The sequence below is a fragment of the Rhinolophus hipposideros genome (assembly GCF_964194185.1).
Source record: "Rhinolophus hipposideros genome assembly, chromosome: 8".
Lineage (NCBI taxonomy): Eukaryota > Metazoa > Chordata > Mammalia > Chiroptera > Rhinolophidae > Rhinolophus > Rhinolophus hipposideros.
Window position 1 is genome coordinate 46936612 of NC_138054.1, and position 25597 is coordinate 46962208.

General features: G+C 38.1%; 1 protein-coding gene across 16 annotated transcripts in view; it reads right to left on the minus strand.

Annotated features, from left to right (window-relative positions):
• SGIP1 (SH3GL interacting endocytic adaptor 1) overlaps nt 1-25597 on the minus strand; it is a 192255-nt gene that overhangs the window by 72684 nt on the left and 93974 nt on the right. For all 16 annotated transcript variants that reach the window (XM_081057283.1, XM_081057282.1, XM_081057296.1 and 13 more), the window contains 2 exons: nt 23798-23852; nt 22891-23066 (listed from right to left, as the gene is read on the minus strand). In XM_081057283.1, the coding sequence (XP_080913409.1) occupies nt 22891-23066; nt 23798-23852 (231 nt within the window). The remainder of the gene's footprint in view (nt 1-22890; nt 23067-23797; nt 23853-25597) is intronic.

The window sequence follows — 25597 nt, forward strand, 5'->3', positions numbered from 1 at the left end:
TTCTTCTATCCAGGGGCTGACCAGATAGATGGGGGATGACTTTAAACGTAGCAAAGATCCTTCTTTTTGTTGCTTTAAATTCATTACACTCTTCAACCTGAGGAAAATGCCTGAAATTTCACTTTGAACACTAAAATTAATGCTGATTTGTCTTGAAATATAGAATTATGTGATAGCTGAGGCATATTGACTTGAAAGCATATCTCCTCCAAGATGGAAACTATCATTATGTATTATTAGGTATTAGCATATACTAACCAACGTAACTAATGGTCCAGGGATTTATTTTAAATTCAGGCTTAAAAATTATGTGATTTAAATATTGCTTCTTTAATTTCCTTATGGTTTTCTTAATCTTCATTATAAGATTACTTTGTTATAAGCATCTATGATGCTTTCTGGCCAATCTCCAGACCTTGCACACACACACACACACACACACACACACACACACTTTTGAAATTTAGCACTAGGCATTGGGATCCCTATATATGAATTTAGTTTGTTATGGAAAAATGCTCTGATAATCCTAAAATATGCTCTTGACACTTATGGGATCAGAGATTTCCAACCAGTAAACCTAATTCATCCGCCTCATTTATACTGGGTTATCACAAATTTAATGAGAAGCCAACCTGGTCACCTGGCCTTGGCAACAATTTTCTCTACACACGTTTAAGGTAAAAATGTTAAGAGTTCTTACCGGGCTGCGCCTCTGTGATCAGCAAAAAGGAAGAGAGAACAGACACCTAGTCAGAGAATGATGGATCAGTCAACAGGCTTGGGTAATAGAAGACTTCATAACCAGCCAACCAAACACTATCAGCCAAAGGAAGACAGGCGGGCATCATGTTTGTGGCTTATTTAAACCATTAGGAGGCTTTGGAGAACACTAAGAGTAAAGAGAATTAACCATTGTTTGATATAGCTTTACTCCTGGGGATATACTGGCTTCAGTTATGTATACATAGAACAAAGCAGAAATGTACAAGAAAGTTTACTGACAGCTGTTAATGTCTTGTCATAAGGCATTTTCTTTGAATTATTTGGGGAGGGGAGATTTTGAGATAATAGGCAGTACAGGGAAAACTGTTCCCCCAACAATAGGGTGTTAGCAAACATCATAGGCATAATGCATTTCCCACATAATGACGGCCTAAATTGGAGCCTCCAAAAACCAGAGACCAGAATCAGAGCGACCTCTTCTTCACCTGGCTGTTCTCTTTAGTGTTCTGCGGAATGAGTGCTGATGAGAACGTTATTTTGCAAGTATCTTTCTTTGGCCTGGTGATTTGCACAGCCTTTATCACTAGGTAGGAATGTGATGGGGAAGATGAGCTGCCTCTGACAAACATAGTTGGGAATAATGAAACTGTCTGGCACCAATAGAGTACTAACAGAAGCCCAGATGATGTCTGGAAAAACACAAGCAGATATACGACTTTTCTCTTTCACTCCTCAAACCAGGATTATGGCTGTTATCAATTTATCCGTCAATAATCTTTGATGGCACTCCCTGTTTAAAATTTTTTTCTGCGGTAACAAGTGTGACTATGATGTGAGTGGGAAAAGAGATGTTGCTCATAGTCTCACTTTTAGGATATGGGCTAACCCATGAATTCACCAAAGGCTGCTGGGACCAAGTATTGGCCAAATCCCCAAATCCAGGCCAGGAGCACAGACACAAAAGTAACTAGAAAGTTGCTCAAAGAAAGTGGATGGTTCTACTCTCCAGAACATAGACAGGAAATGAAAACCTATAGTCTTTCATATCTGGGAGGCTTCCATGGCTATCTAGTCCAGCTGCCTTTATAAGAAAGGGGAATGTGAGGCTCTGAGACACACACCTAGTAAATGAGTAGAGTTACAGAGATTTGAGATGTCTGGTCTCTTATTCGCATGTTCTTTCTAGGACACCAAGTGTGACATTGTCACATTCCTAAAGCAAAGAACACGTGTGGTTAATATGCAGGAACGGTTTCTGCTCAGATGAGTTTGTAAGTAGCCAGGACTTTAGATATATTTGCTCTAGTAATTTTACTTGTAATAGCTTAGACTTTATTATTTGCCTTATTTTCCAGGTACTGCTCCGTATGGATCCCATCTTTCTTATAAGTCTGTCTATGTGCATGGATGCAATTTAAGTAAAATTAGAAAAAAGGACATGATGAATATGTATTTCTGGGCTTAAATTCTTTTACTAACTCATACTGTGTTTTGAGGGAAGTTCAAATACTATTTTATAAGAAGATTTAGGCTTTATAAGTCTTTAATGACCAGATTTTTTCAAAGAAAGAAATGTGGCAATTTATGATTTTAGCTTCACTTCTATGGCAAACAATTCATTCTTAAAAGTGTCATAAAATACAGTGAAGAGGGGATGAAAGTGACACAAGTACCCCCAAGATGAAATTATGAGAAATAATGCAATATAAAATGCAGATTGTAGCCATACAGAAACAGAAACTCAAATTCAAGAAATTTTATTAATATAAGATTATAAAGAATACTTTTCAAAATAATTTCAATATGTTAATCCACCTAAATTAAATCATAACTTAATTTCCAGTGAGTTAAAAAAAAACACCTAAATTTTAATCAATAGACCCTATATGATTGCCTTCACCAAGGAACAGCTGTTCAAGTTCATGTAGTCATAAGTTCATTAACCAGAACCCAGAAGACCCACTAGAAGCTGTAGAAAGGTCAGGCCCAGAAAGTCTCAAGGTCCATAAATAAGAGCAATCTGAAATCTTAGAAAGACAAAGAACTCCAGAAGTCAATGGAAGGGCTTCACTTCTCTTAATTGTCACCACGAAAGAGCGCAAACTGGACAGCAAAGTCATTATCAGCCAAAGAGGAGGAGGCTTTCCCTGTTTGAAAGTTGTATTTTACTCTTTCTCCTGTCATTTCCCATTACCTTTGAAGCCCTTAGCATTCTGTCTTCGTTCTGCCAATATATTGGCTTCAAAGGTGGAAGGAAACCCATTCAGGATGTGGTGTGGATATTTTCTATAAGGTGCCTTCTCTAAGTGTGGGGCTGCAAACTCAAATGTATGCAGGGCCAGGGGCAGGCGTGCCGTGTATAAGGGCACGTGTGTTTCATGAAGCTTTGGTGAACAGGCCACTACTCAGGGGCAGGCACCTGTGCCTGCCATGAAAAAATGTGGGCCTCGTGCTGCCAGATCTTCGGAGTTGTTGAAAGAAGATGCCTTATCTGATTTTGTTTTTTTTAAATTTTAAGTGATCTGGTGTTTCAATGAAGATTAAAATTGTTTTTAACTGCACAACCGAACAAAACACTTACACAGTTGCTCGAATCTGCAGGTGGCCAATTTGTCTCTGATGGCAGGCATTTGTATCACATAAAATAAGCTCTCAGTAAGTTTTAGCTGCTGTTGTTATTACTTCACCTGATTACTCAAACAGGGACTTTGCAATGGCTCTATTCATTTTCTGAACATTCAATTTCCTGCACTCCTAATGAAACATTAATTGTTCAGTTCCTAGATTTCTCTTGATCTTCTGATGAATTTAGGATGTTTGAAAACATTTTAGTTTTCCCTCCGCTTTTATCTTGGTGTTGAACTTGGAGACAATTCTTTGTATTTTGAGGCTGTTTTCAACGTAGGTAAATACCGTGTTACCCTGAAAATAAGACCTAGCCGGACCATCAGTTCCAATGCGTCTTTTGGAACAAAAATTAATGTAAGATCCGGTCTTATTTTACTATAATATAAGACTGGGTCATATAATATAATATAGTATAATATAGTATAATATAATATAAGACTGGGTCTTATATTAATTTTTGCTCAAAAAAATATAGTATAATATAGTATAATATAATATAAAACTGGATCTTATATTAATTTTTGCTCTAAAAGACGCATTAGAGCTGATGGTCCGACTAGGTCTTATTTTTAGGGAAACAGGGTACTACTAATTTACGATTTGGTCACTAGAATGAAGCTCTTTGGATATATTTGTACTTGTGCGTTTATATTTCTTAAATCTGCAACCGGAATATGCCCCTAAAGAAAATACTTGAGTCTATCCATGTCCTTGCAGTCCACACAGGGTTTTTACTCCAGACCTACTTTGTTTTGTTATGTTTTGCACAAAAGGATGAATTTAAATTCAGTTCACTGGGACACCTTAGTCTTAGCCAATGCAAGTAAGTGTTTTAGGATATTTTTTAAAAAGAAAGTAACCACATACAATCTGTTCGTTCATCAACATCACTAAATAACTAGCCTCAGGTTTTAAAGCTTTACAACATGCTTATTTGCTCAATTCAGTGCTATAGGAACAGAGAAAAATCCAGGAGAGGCTATAAAGCACCAAACAGGTATTTTTATACACTCTCGTCATAGCACATTCAATGATCCATGTTAGAGAATTTCCTAGGAAAGAATTAGGATATGTGATCATTATGTTTATTATTTTGGTCCTAACCAATATTCCTATTTATTTTTAATACTTTAGGGTGAAAACAAACTATCTGGCAAGCACCCATTTGCCACCCCCCCCACCCCCATGGTTGGCGTTTGTCTATATTTAAATTTGTACATCTGTTACAAGTCAGATCGTGGTGAATACCTGACATGTCCAATAGGCCTTGGTTGGGATGATCTGAAATTCCATTTGGCGAGAGAAGCAAAGAGCCTGTTACTAACCAAATTATCATTAAGAGTGGACCAGGTTGCCCAATCAAGATGACATTTCCAAAGAAAAAAGAGGCAAGGGAGGGGGGAAGAAGAAGACTCATTCTTTTTTTTTTTTTTTTTTTTTTTTAAGACTCATTCTTAATGACACACAGCTGAAAATGAAAAGATGTACTTCTGGTTAGAATTTCTGTAAGGACAACAAGAGGAAAACCCATGAGAAACAGAATGTTTGAAGCACCTTGGGTCAACTTCAGGCCAGATGGTCTTGTCAATATTTGAAGTGGCCGAATGTGGATAATTCAGAGAAAGATTCAGGGTCAAGTAGAATAAGTGAAATTGGCAAAATATAAAAAAGGCTATGAAAGTGCACCAATGATGTATGCCGCATAGCATGTCATACATAGTTGACTACTCAGAAGTGGGACATTTAGTTTATTAGTAATTAATAATCAGTAGTTAGTAATAATACTAATAACAGATGTTTATTTTATTTGGGGAAACAAAAAGACATTGGGCTCATATTTTGACAAAATAATATTTTTATTCCAATTTTTTTGTTTTTCCTGTGTCTTTTGTTCCTCCTCTTATCATGGGCTTGCTATAAGTGTGTTATCTTGTGTGTGGTACAGAGACTTCTGGGTGTGGGTCAATGTGTAGGATAAGAGGTTTTAGCACTCATTGCATCATATGCTGAGGTGAGTTAAATAAAACCAAGCAACCATTTCCGGTGCTTGTTAACATGGAAATACAATATTTTTATATTTTCCAGGGGTGAGGTCACCTGTGTCAGCCTCACATCAGCATCTTTGGGAACATGTTCCCAATAAGCCAGACAGCCGAGAAGACAACATTGATTCTATTTTTTTTCTTCTCTGAAGAAAATTATTCTCAGAATAAATTCTTTTTCAATTAAAAAAATGTAGGTACATCATATCGGATTTGGGCTGCCACTAAAATCACCCACTTGTACTAAAAAGTAGCATATAAGAAGTGATTTACACTTTTTGAAGATCCGCCTTTTCTGACACTGAGAACTCCAGGAAATATTTTTCTGATTAACTGAAAAAATTAAAAGAGACAACTTCCTTTCTCTAGGCAAGCTTCATAAAAATTCATTCAGGATGGATGCTCTCATGTTGTAGATTAAAAAAAAAAAACAACTTAAAAAATTGTTTGTCTCGCTCATGCTATATACATGTAGCTTGACTAATTCAAGTGGAAGCTACAATAAATGAAACTCAGTACCGAAAATATTTGGTCATATGCCTGTGATTCAGGCAGAGATGAATCTTTGCAAAAATTAGCCCATGTCCCTTAATAACAGGCTGGTGAAATCACTTAGCAACCAACGTCCTTTTTCCCCAGACGGCATAATTAGGCCTTGTCTTGATTCACAAAGGTTTGTTTTTAAAATTCAAAATCTTGTTTAGATGTTAAACACAGTCAGTTATTAAATATGCAGATGATGAAAATGAACAGAATAAATAATGTTTGTCCAACATGTGGAAAGGAATTGTTATTTCTTACCGGACTTTTCCTCTAAAAGCGTAAGCATGGGGAGGAAAAAGAGAGGAGAGAGGTGAAATGTATTTTCATGAAGAAACAGTTCAAGGTGCAGAATAACCTTACTTACAGCAGATCCCCAAGGCACTTATCCTATAAATACTTCTTCCTACGACTGTCTGAGATGGTCATTCTTAGGCTGCTGGCTTTAGTTTTAAGGGCAGCAGAACAGACCAACCCAAAGTATGCCTCTTTGGCATATTGACTGTTTTGAGCTGTAGGCCCTTGAAAACAACAAATGTACCAAGAGACTTTCTCTGAACTCCCTAATCTGCCTAAAGATAAATCCTCCATAAGGAACCCACTTGTCATTAAGTACCTTCCTAGGAGTTTCATCATAGGAGAGGAGATCAGAAGGCTACACCATACCCAGACAAACTGTCACAGACTCTCATACCTCCCATCTATTCTTCTACGGGCCCATTCATCTTTCCTAAAAATCATTTACTCTTCTCTAAAAGGCCTCCGTCCCCTCCACTTTGCTATAAAAATGGTATTTAATCCTGAATTCTAAAGCTACCTCTTTGAGTTACTTACTTTTCCTGGATGTCTCCCGTACTCACATGAAGTATACATACTAATAAACTTCTGTGTGCTTTTTTCTTGTTAATTTGTCATTTTGTTTAAGGTCCAACTGAAAACCTAAGACAGGTGGTGGTAAAATTTTGCCTTCACTATAAATTCAAGCTATGGAGGGCATAGGTGTGGACTCCATTTGAGCACATTTTAAGCTCTCTTTTGAATGGTTTACTTTCATCAAATAGATTTGTGCCTTGAAAATAGAGAATCATGCTTTGTAATACTGAAAGGAGTTGGAAAGTACCATTAATGCATTGCAGCCAGGCATGGTCATGAAACTAAAACATGAGATTTTCTAGAACTTCAGTCTTGTCAGGGAATCAGGTACCTATTATCTTCTCCCAAGATACCTGGCTGCAATAATCAGTTCTTTCATCCCATCTTTTAGTCCCGCCCACTCTCTGTGAACAGTTACAAATGATTTTCCTGGGGAGTGGTCCCTGGTTCCCTGGAATGCTCTTTTATTTTCTCAGCAACTGTCTAAGTAGGGGCCTCATTTCTTGCTGACAGTCAGATGCCATGAGCTTCCCTGTGTGTGCTTCCTAGCCTATGGTCCTCTTTTCAGTTTCATCTCCTAAATTCATCCTTTGCACTATCCTCAGGATAATTTTCCAAAAATAGTGAAGTGAATATATTACTCCACTTTTCATCAACCTGCCTATTATTCAGGAAATAGAATGCAAACTCCATTTTGTCATTTCATGCCTTTGGGATGGGCTCCAGCTTACCTTCACGCCCTCATCTTCCACTATTACCTGTGTGAAACCTGCACTTAGTGGCAAACTCTCCTTGACATCTGAAAGTGTAGCACACACACTTCCCAGCCTGTACTCAAGCTGCTTCTTCCACCTTCAAGGCCTTCTCCTTCTCCTTCCATTACATTCACATTCATTCTTCAAGGCCAGTAACATTTCTTTCCCACGGCCTACCCTGAGCCTCCCAGTCAGAATAAATTTTTCCCTTCTTTTGTTTCATCACAGCACATTGTTTTCTTCAAAATAATAAACCCATATTGCAGGCCTTTCTTTTTGCCTGGCATTTCATTGCCTCAAGGAAAACAAAGGTACACACTGGGAGTATATTTTTTTGCAGTTCTTATTTTGTTCCATATTATTTAGGTATTTCCACTTGATTATTAGCTCACAGTAATGATTATGAATGACTCTTTCTAGCCCCAAGCATAATGCTAGACACATAGTAGGCACTCAAAATATGTTTAGGAACTCCCTTTTTGGGGGCCATTAAAACACTATAAAATGTTTGAAGCACGGTGTCTTTTAAAACAGGGAGAGATGAATTGCTCTCTGAAATAAAACTGAATCGTAGATGGACCAAGAGATTTGGTCCCAGTTGTAATGGTTCCTTCACCAGATCCCATAAATGTTTTATTCCCACTGAATGGGAGTAAAAATGTTAGCTCCCACTGAACCATTGATCTCTCTGCCCAGTAGTGACCTCAGGTGCTAGCACAGGTTACAAAGGCTCCAAGGAAATGGCACAGTTTTGCACAAACAGTAGTATTGTGCTATGTGATCAGATCTCTAGTATGGAATTTTTTCCGATAGCAAGAACGAATGCTCTCAGAATGACGGAGGGTCAAGATAGGGACCACAGCCTGGGTGCTGCTTTCAGAGCCAGACTCTTGGTAAGTAGCACAGAGAAATGAAAAATTATTAAGGTTCAGGTTCTCCATCTACAGACCAAAGTCATTTTTGGGTTAACATCAAACAGTTTCAAAGGCGTTGTCTTGGTAGAAGGAAGAGCATATGCTTTTACATATTCAAATTAGCTTAACCACTATTTTCTGAAAGACTCTGAGCAAGTTACACTGGGCCTCAATTCCATAATTTGTAGAGCAAGGATGATTGTTACCTTGCAGAATTGTGGTGAGGAGTAAAAGGATGATATTGACAACCAAAGTTTATTGAGAGCTTTCTGTTACTGTTTTACCTTATGTGTTGGTGTCATTATTATCTCTAATTTACCAATGAGGAAAAGGAGACTCAGATGAGTTATTAGGTCACGTGGTTACAAAACAGAAGAGTTGGGACTAGAACCCAGGTTGTCTAACTCCAGAGAGCCTGGGCAAGGTTGGGCTTGTGGCACAGCCCAAGTACCCTAAACAGATTGAATTTGCTTTCAGGCCCTTATCAGCATGGAGATCTAGAAACAATAGAGCTAAAAAGCTCCCAGATCACAGGGCCTGGAAAATAATCTTGGATCTTTCCAGTGGAAAGAGTTAAATATAAGATCAAGGCCGTCCATCCTAGCAGGTCTCAAAGAATGAGCTTTTCAGAGAGTGAACTTGTGTTTCTAGGCATGCTTTCAGATCTCAGAATTTAACTCTAATTTTAAGGTAAATGTCTCAGCCTTTTTTTTTCTTTCAAATAAAACAAATAAAAGATCATGATAAGATAATTCTCTTTTTCTTAGAGCTAATGAGCTAATAGTATCAGAGTTGACTTTTAATTATGGAAAAGATAATAAGAGCACCGGAAAAAGATGTAACCCCCAGGTGCACTGGTACTTAGAGTAAGTGAATTTTGGGGCTGGACAAAACACTTACCTAAAATATAACCAGTGAATCATTTCTAAGTGAAAGGATTTTCTCATCCCATGGCCTGAGAAAATATAATCCTCTAATTTGCAAGCCTTGTTGAAAGGCAGCTCATTCTTATAATCAACAGATTCCAAGGAATACTTTGACCCCTGCCTTCTGCAGATGGAGACTCTCTCTCTGGCTGTGATGACCTCAAGTCACTTTCTAATGACAGTAGTCATTCAAGTTAGGTCTTGTTGAAGTCTACATTTCTGTATGAGAGGCTAGAAATCAGCAACATTTAAAACTGAATTCTGTTTAAGACCCAGAGCCAAAGCTAACAGAGGTGAATGGAGAAAATATACACCAGCGTTTCAATGATCCTTACATGGAAGTTTTGTGCTCTAAATACATTCCTGAATCTTAACAAGGAACTGAGCTGCCATGGGAATTTTTGGCACCCAGCTTTATAGAGTGGGATCTAGAAATAAAAAGCCAGGTCTAATCTATAAGCCTTTTAAGAGTCTACAATTGGTTAGCTTTAAAAATAGGATGACTGTATTTTAATTAATGAAATGTTGTTGTAAATATAAACATTTCCTATCAGTTATTTATGACTAGTCATAATGAGAAGCAAAAGGATTATTTATTAATTTATTAAACCATTAACAGATATTTACTGAGCACTAATAAAGACCAGATAACTATTCTAGGTATATTAGTGAACAAAACAATAGAAACAATAGAGCTTATTTTGGAGAGTAGAGGAAGGAGACAGATAAGAAATATCATAAATATGCAAAGTATTTGAGATAAATGCAGTTTTCAAAAGTAGAGCAAATAAAGAGGGTTTGGGAATGCCAAGATAGAGAGTTTTGCAATTTTAAATAAGGTGGTCAAGGTAGGCCACGGTGAGAAAGTGACTTGAGCAAACTCTTGCAGTTGAGAAGCAAGTCACAGTGCAGCAGCCTGCAGGGACAGGGCATGGCCAGGGAGCCCTGGAGGAGTAGGAGTGGCAGGTGTGAGCCTGGAGGTTGAGGGTGTTTCCATCATGAGGCTTTAGTGGCTTGAAGGCCACTAAAGATTTGGCTCCTCTCTGTTCCAGTGTAGCTTATGACTGTTACTTATCAGGAGTTCTCAGCCCTGCTGGTCAGTAAGCTCGGTTGCTGAGAAAAGGCATGGATGAAACAACATCAGACAATGCCTGGATGTGACATACACTGTCATTTTTCATTTCTTTTTGGAGCTGATTTTGATTCCCCATGCACCACGTTTAAAAAATAAAATAGAGATGAGATTAAAATAGATTAGGAGGTGGAAAGGGAGTTTCAATTTGGCAAAATGGAGTGAGGCCTGTCCACCTTGCCTTCCCTCTGTTGGTCGCTTCAGGATAAGGGGCTCAGATGGCATGCATGGCTCTGTACCACGGCTGTGCTGGCAGTTGATTCCAAATGGTAGTTCCTTTGGTCCATGGGCAGTGAGTGGCTATTCTTTAGACAGAAAGAAATCTCGCCTCTATTCTGTTTAAAAATGACATTTCCCCTAGTCGCTGAGGAAACATTTTCTGACATAATTAATGTGAGTGATTCACACTCTAAGATTGTTTTTTCTAAAACAATTAAAAAATACATTCATTGCTGGAGATTATTTCTGGCACTGAAAAAATTCTCCTTCAAAGAACAAAGGGACACTTTTTTTTCTTATGCTGTTATACTTATTTTTATACTATTAATAATACATTTATAGAAACTCCTTAGTATAAAAATAAATATAAGATAAAAAAGATAATCAAGTTGTCGTCAGGGTTAAGGACCACTGACTGAAACCTGAGACTTTAAATGAGAAAACAGACATCTCACTTGGAAGAGAATTGTGACAGAAAGCTAGCACCCACAGAAAGAAAACACATGAATAAACTTCAAAGAACTGTGCAAACTCTAAGAGAAGAAATGGAGTTATTATTCATATTGTTCATCCATCTAAAAATGGAGAAAATCTCAGTTGACTTGAAGGGGAAAAGACCAAAGAAATTGAGAACCATCAATTTGTTCTCTCTATAAAATAATGTGAGGGATATAAGTTACATTATATCACAGTGAAATACCAAGTTCCATAAAATTTCCCAGTGAAGAGCATCCATCAGTCTAACCAACCAACAAGTATTTTCTAAGTACCTACTGTGTGTCATTCGGTGTTGTAGGCTCTTGAGGAAAGGCCTCATTAAGGAAGGAGTAAGAACTACAACTTCTGCATGCAGGATTAATTGTCATAAACACACCCTTCCTGAATTGTTCACAAATGATGCTTCTACTCATATTACAAACTTATTTTCAAAATCGACTGCTTCTTTACAGAACCCATTCTACCCTCATTATGGACATTAGCTAATAAAAATAGTTTTAAATTCTAAACTCTACACCAGTAGGACTAACACAATCAAGACAGGAGATGTTAAAGATATATTGAAATTAGCCTCGATTGTAATTAGCATTGTAATTAAAAGCATACAATTCTCATATTTGCTTTTGCTGGTTGAGGACATCCTAACATTTTATGTTTCAGTATGGTGGGTGTGTTGTCTCATTCAATTAGATTTTAAGTTGGTATCAGAGATTGAGGGTTTGAGGTCTCTAACCCGGTTGATCATGTGTCAGAGCAGGTTGTCTGAGACGGTAGAACATAATTAAACAATTTGGAGTTATGCAAAAAAATTCTAACTTTTACACTTCACAAAGGAAGCAAAATACCATGTACGCAGAGGGTACAACCAACATTAATTGGAGAAATAATGACAAAGGCAATCCAGACTGAATTCATATTCTGCCCATTTTAAGGAGATCAAAACATACAACAACTCACGATTTCTTCTTACCAGAGTAGGGTGGGCATAAAGAGTTTGGAAAAAATTATATTTTTATTTTAAAGGTCAGAAAACAGAAGCAACAGAGATTTCCCTAGGACAAAATAATTAGTAATGAAGGAAAGAACAAACATATCAGATATGATACTAATTCTTCTGCAGATAGCCCATGGCTTGTTATAATAGAGGAAAGAGAACAATATATTTTGAAAACATTAGGTCCCATCCATTTCACCATCTGTTTCTCTGTAAGGCCCGGGAAAAAAGAGTTATATCTCATGTGCGAACTCTGGATGATTTTGGTCAGGCTACCTGCAGCTCTGTCTCGAGGGGGCTTCTTAGACTACATACAGAACCTGGAATGTAATCACAATGTCCTTTGAGGGTTTGGAAGGGGGAACGGTGGCGTATATGCCTCACGACTGATATCCCTGGTCTAGACCCAACCCAAATTCAGTGTGCCCTGTGAAGCTCTTCTGGATGAGCAGAACCCAAGCAGAGCCTCTTCCCTCCAACTCACTGTACTTGAGGTCTTGGTTGAGCACTTAGTATCAGAATGCACACCGTCTTTAGCTTCCCTTTGTACCATACAGCCTTTCTACCAGGAGCAAAAGCCAGTGTGTAGGAGACTGGAGCTCTCCTCCCCCTCTGATGACTCTGCTTTTATAAAACTCAATGGGGTGCTGAACCTTCTGCCAACAGTGGAAAGGAAAGGGGGTGGTGTTACCAAGCAGCAACAAATTCATGGATTTTACTCTCTGGCAGGCTAATTTGGGGGGTGGGAGGGTGGGTGGGCCACCTGGAATAGAAAGGAGCACCAGATTGTCTCTGGTTCAAAGCTATCTCCCCCTCCTCACATTTTTGGATGAAATAACTCTGTTATGGATTGCAAATCTCCAGGAACAAGAGGAAACTAATTGCTCTTTCATAACGCCATGTCAAATTCTTTCGTTCTTTGTATTACTGAATTTTATAGGGGAAGAGAGGAGACATTAGCATACATGCCAGGATAGGGTGACACCTACTCCCACATCATTTCTATCATCCGTCTTCTCCTTGACTTTGAGCAAGTCTTTCCTGGCTATGTTTTTTTCTTCTCTGCCTCCCACAGGTCTCTTAACTCAAGGAAACGGGCAACAGAGCCCCTTTCCTTGAGAACTGATACTTCTAGAACCTCTCCTGAGTGACAGGCACCAAACTGGGCATTTTACAACATTATCTCGTTTATCTTTACATTAGTTCTGAGAAGGTAGATATTCTTGTTCCCATTTTACAGACTTGGGATCTGAGGATCCACATTAATAAGATACAGACTCACAAGCCTGCGTTGCTCCTACTTGACCAGTGTGCTTCAAGGAAACATTCTCTTTCTTAGTCCCTTTGCTCTATCCCCAACCCGCCTCTAAATCAGAGGACTTCCCACAAAGCCTCAGACTAGAATACACAGCTGAGTATTAAAGCCGAGAGGAATTTTAAAGATAACTGAATCATGGACCCTTACATTTGGAGATGAGAAAACAGGCTGTGTGTTTAGCTTGGCAGAAAGGAGGCAGATACTGGAGTCCTGGCCCTTTGAACCTGCAGCAGCTTCTGGATTTTTCTGAGTTGGTTTCTTCTCTAACATGGGGTGATCATCACCTCAGTCCATGCTTAATAGTGCTCATTCCATCTTTCTGGTCATGATGTCATTTATAACATGTAAGCCAGTATGATAATGCACAGTTGATACAAAAAATACTTGCTGATTGACTGATTAGGGAAACTGAAATAGATGAGTCATGTAAAGATGAGGTGTCATTCCTCAACATTTAAAACAAAGGTTCATGAAGGCTTAATATAAAATGAGAGAATTTTAATAAACTAGAAATCACATATGACAGAGCAGCAGTTAAGCCTGACTGACCTCAGCTCAGCCTTGCTATCTTGTCACATGAAATGACACGTGAAATGCCACAGAAAGGAGTGTTTATAGATTGAGTGGGAAGAAGCGTGGGAGGTGGGCTTCCCATCTGGGATCTTGGGCCCCGTAGGCATCATCAAAGTGATAGCCTTCAGAAATTGTGAGTATTCAGAAATTATATGTAAAATGTTTTGTATGAACTAATAAGCTTTTGGTTTTTTCCTCTGAAGAGAGAGCCAATAGCTTTCATCAAAAGTAGTGTAATATAGTGGTTAAGCGTTCCAAGTTAGCAATTAGACCTTCTGAGTTTAAATCTCAGGAACTTCACTTACTACCCTGTTTGCCCTAAAATAAGACCTAGCTGGACAATCAGCTCTAAAGCGTCTTTTGGAGCAAAAAGTAAAATAAGACTGGGTATTATATTATATTATATTGTACTATACTATATTATATTGTACTATACTATATTATATTATATATTATATTATAAGACCCGGTCTTATTTTACTATAAGTCTTATATTAATTTTTGCTCCAAAAGATGCATTAGAGCTGATTGTCCGGGTAGATCTTATTTTCGGGGAAAGATGGTAGCTGTGGCACCTTAGGTGAGCTAATTAATCCTTTAGGTGAGCTAATTAATCCGTTTATGCCTCAACTTTCCCATGTGTAAAATGGAGAAATCAATAATACCTATCACATAGAGTTGTGAAGATAAATGACTTAATATACATGAAGTATCTGACACACAGCACACAAATTTTCACAGCTGCCACCACCAACACCATCATAAATTCTTGAAGTGGTCCATGATCTTAAAGGATTCTTGGGCGTATTCACCATGAGATGCTCCACTGTTCTGATTAACAACAGCTATCATTTACTAAGCACCTCCTTTGGGCCCTACTTACATAAACTTACAAAGTACTAAGCACTTCACATGCTTCGCTTCCTTAATTCTTACAAGGATCCTGTGAGCTAGGTAGTATTATCAGCCTCATTTGACACTTGATTAAGCCTTGACTAAGGCTTAAGTAACAGTCACATGGATAATGAGTGCAGAGCCAGAATGCAAACTTAGTTCTGACTTGCTCCAGAACAAAAAAAATCTTATTGAGTACAGAACTTGTTGTCAAGGACAACTTCTCAGGGTAAGTCAGCAGTGAGTGTTGGCTCACCAAAAACAACAGTAATTGAATCAATGGCAGTACATGAGAAAAGGATATTGCATCAAGAATTAAATCATAGCATTTGTCTTCTCATTTCCATGAAAGCTAAGGGAGCCACAGGTTTCAAGGTGCCTAGTGAGCAAAACACATGGCTAAAGGTGTGTTGGAGATTGGGCTCCCTGTGGGTCTGGAGAAATGGATATGTCTACATCGGACACCCTGGGCAGGGGTGGGAGGTGAGGAAACCAGGGGACTCTGAAATAGAGGCCAGAGGGGAAGCTGAGCACAGGCCACCATATTTTCAATCAGGAAACTGAAGGCAGGCAGAAGTTTGGACCACAAGGGGAATTTCAGCTTCTGTGTGCTGTTAGCAACGTTGTTATATGTTGTTTTCTGATAAATTTGTAGACAGTGTTAGCAAGAAGGTTGGACAAAGTCTATCCAATTTCTGATATTAGCTATCAGTACCTGCTACACGGAAGGTGCTTACCAAATATCTGGTAAATTGATTTGGCGGGGGTGGGGGGAGCAGCAGTGAGAAACGATGTCAATTCTCTATGCAATCAATTTAGTGGGGGACACACAATACAGTATCCCACTGTGACTTTTAGCCTTCATTACAGTCTCCATATTTGTTCAGGGAATTTTAATGTTACTCAGAAAAATTTAGGAATACATCTGGAATTATCTCCAAAACCAGTTAATAGGCACCACACAAAAAAACTTATTTTATTAATTTTCCCAGTTTCATGCTCAGGATAATTACTGGTCTTGGCTCTAAATGAGTTTTGGCTATTTGGATTTTCTGATTTATCACTATTAATGATATTCTTTAAAATCTACCTTAGGCTTTGCAGATAATTCTAACAACAACAATAAAATAATCTCCAAATGCAGTATCTATAATAAGTATTTTATATATATGTATGTATATTGACTCAATCTTTACAATAGCCCTATGAAGTAGCTACGGGGATTATCTTGATTTATAGATGAAGAAACCAAGACATAGGTTTTATAACTTGCCCAAGGCAACCCAGTTAAGAGGTAGAACCCAGATGTTTGGGTAATTGTGACATCATTGGAATAAGTGTCTGTTTCCATCTCCATCTCCCTCAAATTATCTTTTTTTTAAAAAAATTATATTGGGGAACAGTGTGTTTCTCCAGGGTCCATCGGCTCCAAGTAGTTGTCCTTTAATCTAGTGGTGGAGGGCGCAGCTCAGCTCCAAGTCCAGTTGCCATTTTCAATATTTAGTTGCAAGGGACACAGCCCACCATCCCATGGGGGAATTGAACCAGCAACCTTGCTGATGAGAGCTCGCTCTCTAACCAACTAAGCCATCCAGCCGCCCCTCCCTCAAATTATTTTAAATGGAATTGTATTCAATTATATGTCGAATTCTCATTTTGTTGTTTTTGTAAGGGCATATTTCCTTATAGCTCAGTCTTATACCATTATTTTATTTAGCCCATTTCAGAAAATAAATTTACTTTTTAAGAATAAAGGCATTCTTGGAAGTTGTAATGGAGGTTTTCTTCTACTCTTTACGGAGGGAGTGTGGTACAAAGAGAAGCAAGTGGCAGAAGCACTCAGCTCATGTCTCTGTTTTTATTTTCTTCTTTAGGGGAAATTACCTTTACACTGTACTCACAGAAAGAGATGGACATCCCAACAACCACCTTGTAAGGCAGGTAAGTGTTTGTTATTCCCATTTTAGATATGAAGATTTGGAGACTCAAATACATTTAAGAAACTTGCCTAAACAGTACTGTTAGCAAGAGGTGGAGTTCAGGTCTATCAGATTGCCGTCTTTCCTACTATGCACCAGTTCTTTCAGTGGATAAACACAAAGTTTCTATTTGCTTAAAGAAATATCATTACAAATGTCCAATATGAAATAAAAAACTGACTTAAAAATAGTTCACCTAAAAGGTGGATCAGATTTGGTTCAGAATTAAAGTCTAAGATAGCAAGAGAGCCCAAACTCCTTTAACCTCATTCAAACCTTGAGATGCAGATATATTATAATTCAGGACACAAAAACCCAGAATGTTTTCAGAGCAGGAGGCTGGAAATGGGGAAGCAAAGCTATAACTCAATATGGACAAAAAAGTTTAAAATATATATATATATATATATATTTTATATATACTAATATATATATGTTATTGTGATAGTTCATTTTTTCTGTTGACTTGACTGGCCACGTGGTACTCAAATATTTCTGCTTGTGTCTGTGAGGGTGTTTTCTGATGAGATCGGCATTTGATTTGGTGGACTCTTTAAAGTAAATCACCTCCCATATTTGGGTGAGCATTATCCAAATCTATTGAGGGCCTGAATAGAACAAAAGGCACAGGAAGGAGGAATTTACCCCCTTTTCCTGCCTGACTGTTTGAGATGGGACATCTCATCTCCTGTCCTCAGACTGGGATTTACACCCTCAGCCACCCTGGTTCTCAGGCTTTTGGGCTCAAACTGAATTACACCACCAGCTTTTGTGGGTCTCCTGTTTGCAGATGATAGAGTGGGGGACTTCTCAGCCTCCATAATCCTGTGAGTCAATTTTTCATAACACATCTCTTGATGTACTGGGGGTGCCAAAAAAAACTATGTATACAAGTAGACACTTTGGTCAGCATTGCTCAAGCAGTAGATTGCCATCATCAGAAGTGTCTGGATGCTGATGGTAACCAGTTTGAACACCTCTTGTAACTGCAGAAGTCAAATGTGACTTGTATTCATCTGTTACTGGCATATATTGAGTATTACAATTTTAGTAGTTTTCTTTCTTTCTTAAAATGTATATACATTTTTTGGCCCCTCTGTTTTGTTCAGTTTCTCTGAAAAACACTAATATAACTAGTAATGAAGAAACGAACAGCTTCAAAGCACCAATTATGCACCAAGTACTGTTAGTAAGCTCTTCTGCATGCTCTATTTATTCAGTCAGTTATTGAATAACCATCTGAATGCCTAATATGTGCCATGCACTGTGCTAAGCTAATCACAATGGACAAAAGTAAAAGATTTGACCCTGCCAGAGACCAAAAGTAACTGCACAAAAAGTCGATAAGAATCATTATTGTCCTCACTTTAGGGAAGAAGAAATAGACACTCAGAACAGTTATAGGGCTTATGTAAGGACACACAGATAGAACATGGCAAATCTGGGCCGGGTGCCAAGGTCTGTCTGAATTCCTGTGTTATGCTTTTTCTGTTACTATACAGCTGCTTCCTATTAACCCAAAATTCTAGATCGAATTATTTAAGCATATGGCCACAAAGCACTTGGAAAAGAGGGTGGTAACTCTAGGCGCCACAGCAAAGATATGGTCAAACTAAACGGCCAACTAAACCCATCAACCTCATGGGGCTTCTGATCTGATAGATCCAGGCAAAGCTATAGACATTCCACATCTCTCAAATGCAGCATTGTGTTTAATCACATTTTCATCACTGGTTTGAACAAAATGGAAATATGTGGCCAGGATGAGGGCAGAGATGAGTGAATCTTCATATGGCAAACAAGAGAAGCTGAAGTAGGTTATCGATAGATGGATATAAAACTACATGGTGGTGACATGCCACAGTGCTCTATCCTTGGCCAGGTCCCATTCACTTGTTTGTTCACTCACTCACTTAACTCACTCATTCACTCACACACACAAGCATTTATTGAATGGTGACGATATTTGAAAAGGTCGGACAATTAAGTTGGCGAACTTTCCACTGCACACTTATAAAAGGCTCTATCAGGTCCAGGGGATTTGTGGGGGACACCAAAATGTGCCATGTAGATTTCTCTTCAGAAGGGCTTCTCACTCCAGTTGCTGAGAGTGCTACTGAAAGACAACCTTCAGCTGTTAGTGTTTCAGTATCTGCCTCAGCAGCAGCGAGCCATCTCACCCAAGATCACACTTCCTTTTGGCCCGTCCATGTTGAAGTACGGGTTGATATAGTGGTATAAAGGTTATTTATCTCAGGACTAACTCTGAAGAGTCATTCCATCTTTAGAGGTCCCCATGTGGTCAGCTCAAGCTGTTGTTAGACATGCAAAACAACTTAACTTCTTCTGCCTACCCTATCCCATAGTTGTCGAGAACAAGATCACTCTAAAAAACATTTTGCACACTGATCTTAAAGTTGGAGTTGAAATCAGTCTACTTCATGGAAAACCCATTGGGGAAAGGAGGGCTTTGTCCTTTGTTTATCCTCTAAGGAGCACAACTACAACCAAGGACAAAATTTACACAGAGGCAGCATTTGAGTTTAATGTGGGCTTGATAATTTTCTTTCAAAAATGAAACAGCCTGCCTCAAAAAGCAGTAAACTTTGTAAGATAGAGGGAGCATTGTTACTGTTGGAAGGGCAATTTATTAACCAAAAAATTTGGCAGTTTAATTGAATTTGTTTCTGTTCATCCTGCTGCTAGCTAGCATACAGCACAGAATCACTGTTATTTAGATATTAATAATGAGAAAAAATTTTTAAAGAAAACTTCCTAGATGCAATAGGTTCTGAGAACAATTTGAAAGTAAATGGGAAAATAATTCCATTTCCTAATGAGCTCCTCAAAGTAATTTAAGATTATTTAAGACAGAAAGGCAGAAACTATCAATATCCACCAAAATCCATTCTCTCCTCTGACTTTTAGAACAGAACCCTGAATTTCAGCTGGTTACATGTCTATCCAGACAAAGACTACATTTCCCAGACTTTCTTTCAGCTAATGTGACCATGTGACTAAATTATAGCTGATGGGATCTAAGTGGTAGTGTTGTGTGCAATCTCTGAGTTAAATCCTTAAAGGAAACCTATTGCCTTTTATTTTCTATTCCCTGCATCTCACAGCTAGGACATGGAGTTGATTGACGGTGGTAAGGCAGCAGTACCCTAGGAAAGGTGGAGCAGTAATACTGAAAGTCCCTGGATTCTTGCACAATGCCTAGAGTAGGACTCCATTACTTATCTGGATTTGTCTGCTAGCTTTGAGTTTTATATGGGAGAAAGTAAAACACCTATTTTGTGTAAGCCATTACCGTTTTGGTCTCGGTTAAAGCAGCTCTACCAATACACTCACTCGTACAAATGCCAAATCAACAAGTAAAACCTGGGTGATGTTCATTCCTACCAGCATGATAAGAATAGAAATTAACCTCCCTTACCTGTGAGTTTATCTTAACATTCTTCAAAAGAAATAGAAATTATAAATCCAACATAAGCTATTGTTATGAATAACTTACCATATGGAATTTCCTCTATTTCTCTTAGTATAATTATTGATGCTTTTGTAGCTTAAGAACCATAGCCTAAATGAAATATTCTAATCTATCATTAACTGGTGTAGGCTTTATTTCTATTTTTATACCTGAATTAATTGTAAATATATAAATGTCTGACTGTTTGGCTGGGAACATCTAAAGTTGTACAAATCATTTGTTATTTTTATCATGGTATGAACTGGATTTCAGAAGGTTATTACTACACATCTCGCTTTGGACATAATGTAATGGATACATAATTTGTGAAATATAGGTACCTATAGGCTACCTTGACGAGAATAAGGAGGCTAAAGCCAAGTATATGCTTTCAGTTACAATTTGTCTTTATGCTTATCTATATCCAGAAACGTGCTTACCTTTCCCTACGTAGCAATAAGAGCTCACTCTCCTATACTAAACATCAAAAGTCAGAAACATTTGTAAATCATGGTAATGGCAAAGTCAGCTTTTCACATTAGAGGGAACAAGCTGGGGGAGTGGGAATGGTGGTGGCAGGGGTACCCCAGGGTCTTTTTGCTTTGTGGTGTTGCTGATAGGCAGTGCAGAAACAGCCTAACTGTGATTACTTTTTCTGTCTCCATCTTGTTTTTACATTGCTTTCTCTAATATCTTTTTATGAGAGTCTTAACCATACCATGTCGATATAACACCTTAAAAATAGGAGTTGAGAAGAGCTCAGAGTAAACAATCACTTTTCTTGCTACATTCTCAGCAACACATCTGGTTGGAGGAATAACTACCAGAAGACCGGAGCATACATATTCTTTTTGATAAAGAGCATTTCTTTTTACCTAGATCGAACCGGTTTTCAGCAAATATCTATCATATGCCTGGATGTTCTAGTGAGTTTTCTTTCATATAAATTTGTTCATTTAATCCCGTGAATTTACATCCTTACACTTATCCCAAGTAGCTTAAAAATGGCCACTAAGTTTATTACATTCTACAGAGAAGTGGATACGAACTGGTTTCAGGTATTTAAAAGAATTTTTACAATTGATTTAAAAAAAAAAAGATTCAGAAGTGAGAAATCATTTGAAAGATGTCAACTGCAAAGTGAAAGCATGTACATTTACAATGCCCCCATTACTAGAAATCACTAGTACTGCAGACCAATATGTGAATATTATTACAGACCAATATGTGAGTTTAAAATCTGTTCCTTCCATTGCAGAAGGAAAAGAAAACTAATATATTTCATGTCTCCCTTTTGAGGAAGACATCTTAAGATAACAAGTAAATATATGACTTAAAATTACCTGAAATATCATTCGTAGTGGTCGATTACTATTAGCAGTCATTGTAGCTGTCACTAACAGTAGTGATAAAGGCCATTATAAGCAGTAAACACTAAAGAAGTCGTCATTATAGACTATTCATGCCAGGTAGGCGTCTATCAAAGGACAGATGCTTACAACTCCGTACAATGGTTAGTTGAGATATTTCCAGAAGCATCTCAAAAGCAGGTGAGCATTTATTAACTACTTCGTTTAGGGGGAATGCTGTGGGGAGATCACATCTCTCTGAAGAAGACGCCAAGAACATATTAGCTGCTAGTTTGAGAGCCTTCATCTGCTCTTCACAGCTGTTTTTAGAAAACAATTGTAGCGTTTATCACACACCCAGAGAAAATACTGTAACTGTTGGAACTTAAAATTCAACAGCTAAAGAAATTTAGTAGATGTGAATTGGAGGAAGTACAAACTGTGTGTGGAAAAATACCGATTTGAATAATATAAATAAGGCATACCTGTATTTGAGGTGCCTAAAAGATAAGAGTATTTAAGACAATTTCATCATAAAATATAATGAAGATTATGAGTTTTAAACTATGATTTATGACATTAGATTAATATATTTTTTGGTGCATAGCAATAAAAAAGTTTTTTTGTTTTTTTTTTTAAGAAATTTTCTTCCCAGGAGTTTCTATGTGTTGTATCATAAAACAGGACACTAAGATATGTTTAAAAAAATTATAGTTAGTAAGTCTGAAAACTTCATATTGTTTTTAATTGCTTCAGAAGTAAGTCTAGATAATTTCTTTGTTATCGTTTTCTTCTTTTGAAAATGCTTGCAGGAAAGTAAGTGAAAAATGAAATGTGGTCCTATGCACGTTTACTATTTTGAAAAGCACAAGAACTGCAATATAAAATGAATGTAACTTTCTAAAGCTAGAATGAGCTGCTTAAGGTGTATACAGTTCATAAAATGGTGACTATATGTTGCCTTCCGTTTAAGGAGTTTCTGCTGTACTTAATGGGGATGGGTAGAACACAGCTCGCTGTCCAACCCCGCTCAAGCTTGACATAGAAAAACAACTCACCACCGGTGATGGGGAAAGTGCAATGTTGCCTATCGATGCCTTCAGTTCATCTACAGTTGCAGTATTCTTAAGAATGTCTTTAGATTGCAATGGCTTAATCTTGATATTAAATTTCTTATGTGATTCTTCTTCCTCTTCTGACTCACTTGAAGAATAAAAGTGCTTTCCTTTGGTAGGTAGAACACAGTTAAAGATACATAACTCTTTTTTTGCTACTGGGAGGCAATCATGAGTTTAAGACAAGAGTGATTACACGTAGAGGCAGCAAAAGTATCCTTAAGATGGCAAAAAAAGCCAAAGCAAAACAAACAAAGGAGTGAATCAGGAAAGGGTGAGCATGTAATCATCTTTCCTTGGAACATGATTAAGGATGGTGAATATCAGGGAGCAAGAGTGATAACGTCCTACATTTTGGCTGCATTGGCCATTTGGTGTGTCACACTCAGTACACACACTGATGGGCCCACAGGAGCTTACTTGTCTATGGAGAGAGGAAGACCATTCCAGTGGACGATTTTTTGATGAGGTTTAAGTGCTTCAGAGCATGACCTATTCTGCCCAGAGATGATTGGTGAGGAGAGCACAAGAAACAGCTGTTTTCCAGTCATGATGATGACATTGTCATATCAGGTTTTAGCAGACAACCCAGTACCCACAATTCGCGCAATTGTTTTTCAGCACATTTCCTCTTTCTCTTCTCTCTTATCTATGAATAGATAGATCAAGGCAGAATGCCTGCTTGTTAGTGATCAGTATGTTCTTTGTGCTGTTTATTCATCTCTAATATTAGGGAAAATAGGACTTAGGAAGCTTGGGTTATTTCAGCACCTTTTCAAAACCTGAATGTATCATACTGTTTTATGAGAGAAAATAAACATTAAAATAAAAAAAAATAAAGAAAGGATATAGCCAGGTTCCTCGGGTCTGATGCTGTAGCCTTCTTCATCCAGCTCAGGTGAGTTCTATAAAATACAAGCACCCATGATGCAATTAGTATCCTGACAATAATCAAGGAAATATTCACTTTCCTTCTAGAGCCTTTTACTTAAGGATATAAACATGTTTCTCATTTTTGAAGGCGAGGATTTTAACTTTTGGAAGTGAATGACGAGCAGAACATACTTAGATATTTACTCAAGGAGACTTGGGGAGTCTTCGTATTGAGAAAACAATCTAGGGGTCAGCAACTGTCAATGAAAAAAAAACATTCAAAGAGAATTTATCACGCATTTTCTGTAAGCCAAGGACTGTGCTAAGCAACATGGGGGGGATACAAAATGAAAATTATTTGTCCTTCGGAAAATTCAAATGTATTTTGGTAGGAAAAAAAAAACAAAACCAAAACCTCACCAAACTGAAAAACACAAGACATCAGTGATAGGAGTTTGATGGAAGAGGAAGTTAGTGAGGTTTGAAAGCATCAGGAGGATCTGCACGTGCTTTTAGGGATAGATGGGTAGGACAGAACCTGTATTGAGACCCCAAGGCAGAAATGGACAGTATCATTCAGGTGGGGAAAGAGGAAAGTACACTGAAGATGACATGACTGGAAAGGAAACTGTAGAGTGGGAGAGCATGGGAACTAAGACCACGGGGGCCAGCAGACTGGGAGAGGAGTTCAGAATGTATATATCTACTGCAGCTTCCCAATTGGGTAGGACATGCTGTTTTGGAAGTATGTTTCAGGATAGATTGGGGGCAAAAGAAAACGGAGACAGGAAAACTAATTCAAAATAATTGCATAATTCAGGTAAGCTGTACTAAGAATATGGACTAAATTGTTGGTGGTGGGAAGGGATGACTTAAGGACCTTTGGAAGGACAAATTGTTAGTTCTCGGTAACAGATTTATCTTGAGAGAAAAAGGAGAGGGAAAGAGTCAAGAAAATGCTAAGATTTGTACCCTCCAATCCTGGGTGACTGCTGGTACTCCTGGCTGAACTAATGGAAACAGCAGACAATTAACATTTTTAGGGAACAGACGGGACAGATAAAAGACAATTTGCATAATTGGAATTAGTTATAATATTTTCGCTGCTATTGTACGGTAAGCACAGTGACCCATCCTTTATTTCACTGAACCTTCCTAGCAATCATTTGGGGAAAGAGTTATCCCATTCACCAAGGAGGAAACTAAGAGAAATTGAGTGCTATTGCTCATGGAAACCCACCCAGCAAGAGGCAGTCCTGCACCTTGACCCTAGGTATTTGAGACTACACCCTGCAGAGGGGAAGAAGGTGAAGAGTACAAGGGTAGTCCTTTTGAAGTTGAGGTGATGGGTCTGGAAGTCAGACAGGACAGAGTGGGAATGGAGTGATACATTTTTGAGTCACTAAAGAAGTAAAAGTGCCATGACCATGGAGGGAGAAGAGGGCCTGAATGCCCTGGGAAAACCATCATTTATTGAGTATGTATTGTCTCCTTCTTGTCCTTCTTCAGGACTCAAACTTACTTTAAAAAAAAAAAAAATGCAAGTGTAAGTGTATTAAGGTCACTCCCCTGCTAAATCCTGTCCCTGGCTTCTCACTGCACTTAGAATAACAGCCCAGGCATCTGTGTAGCCCATAAGCTCCTGCCGAGACCTGGCACAGCCCTCTCTTTAGCCTCAGGCCTGAGATTCTCTTCCCTGACCACCCTCAGCCACAAGGCAGTCTTCCCATTGTTAATTTTTATGATTTGAATGCTGTGAGTTCTTTCCCATTTCAGA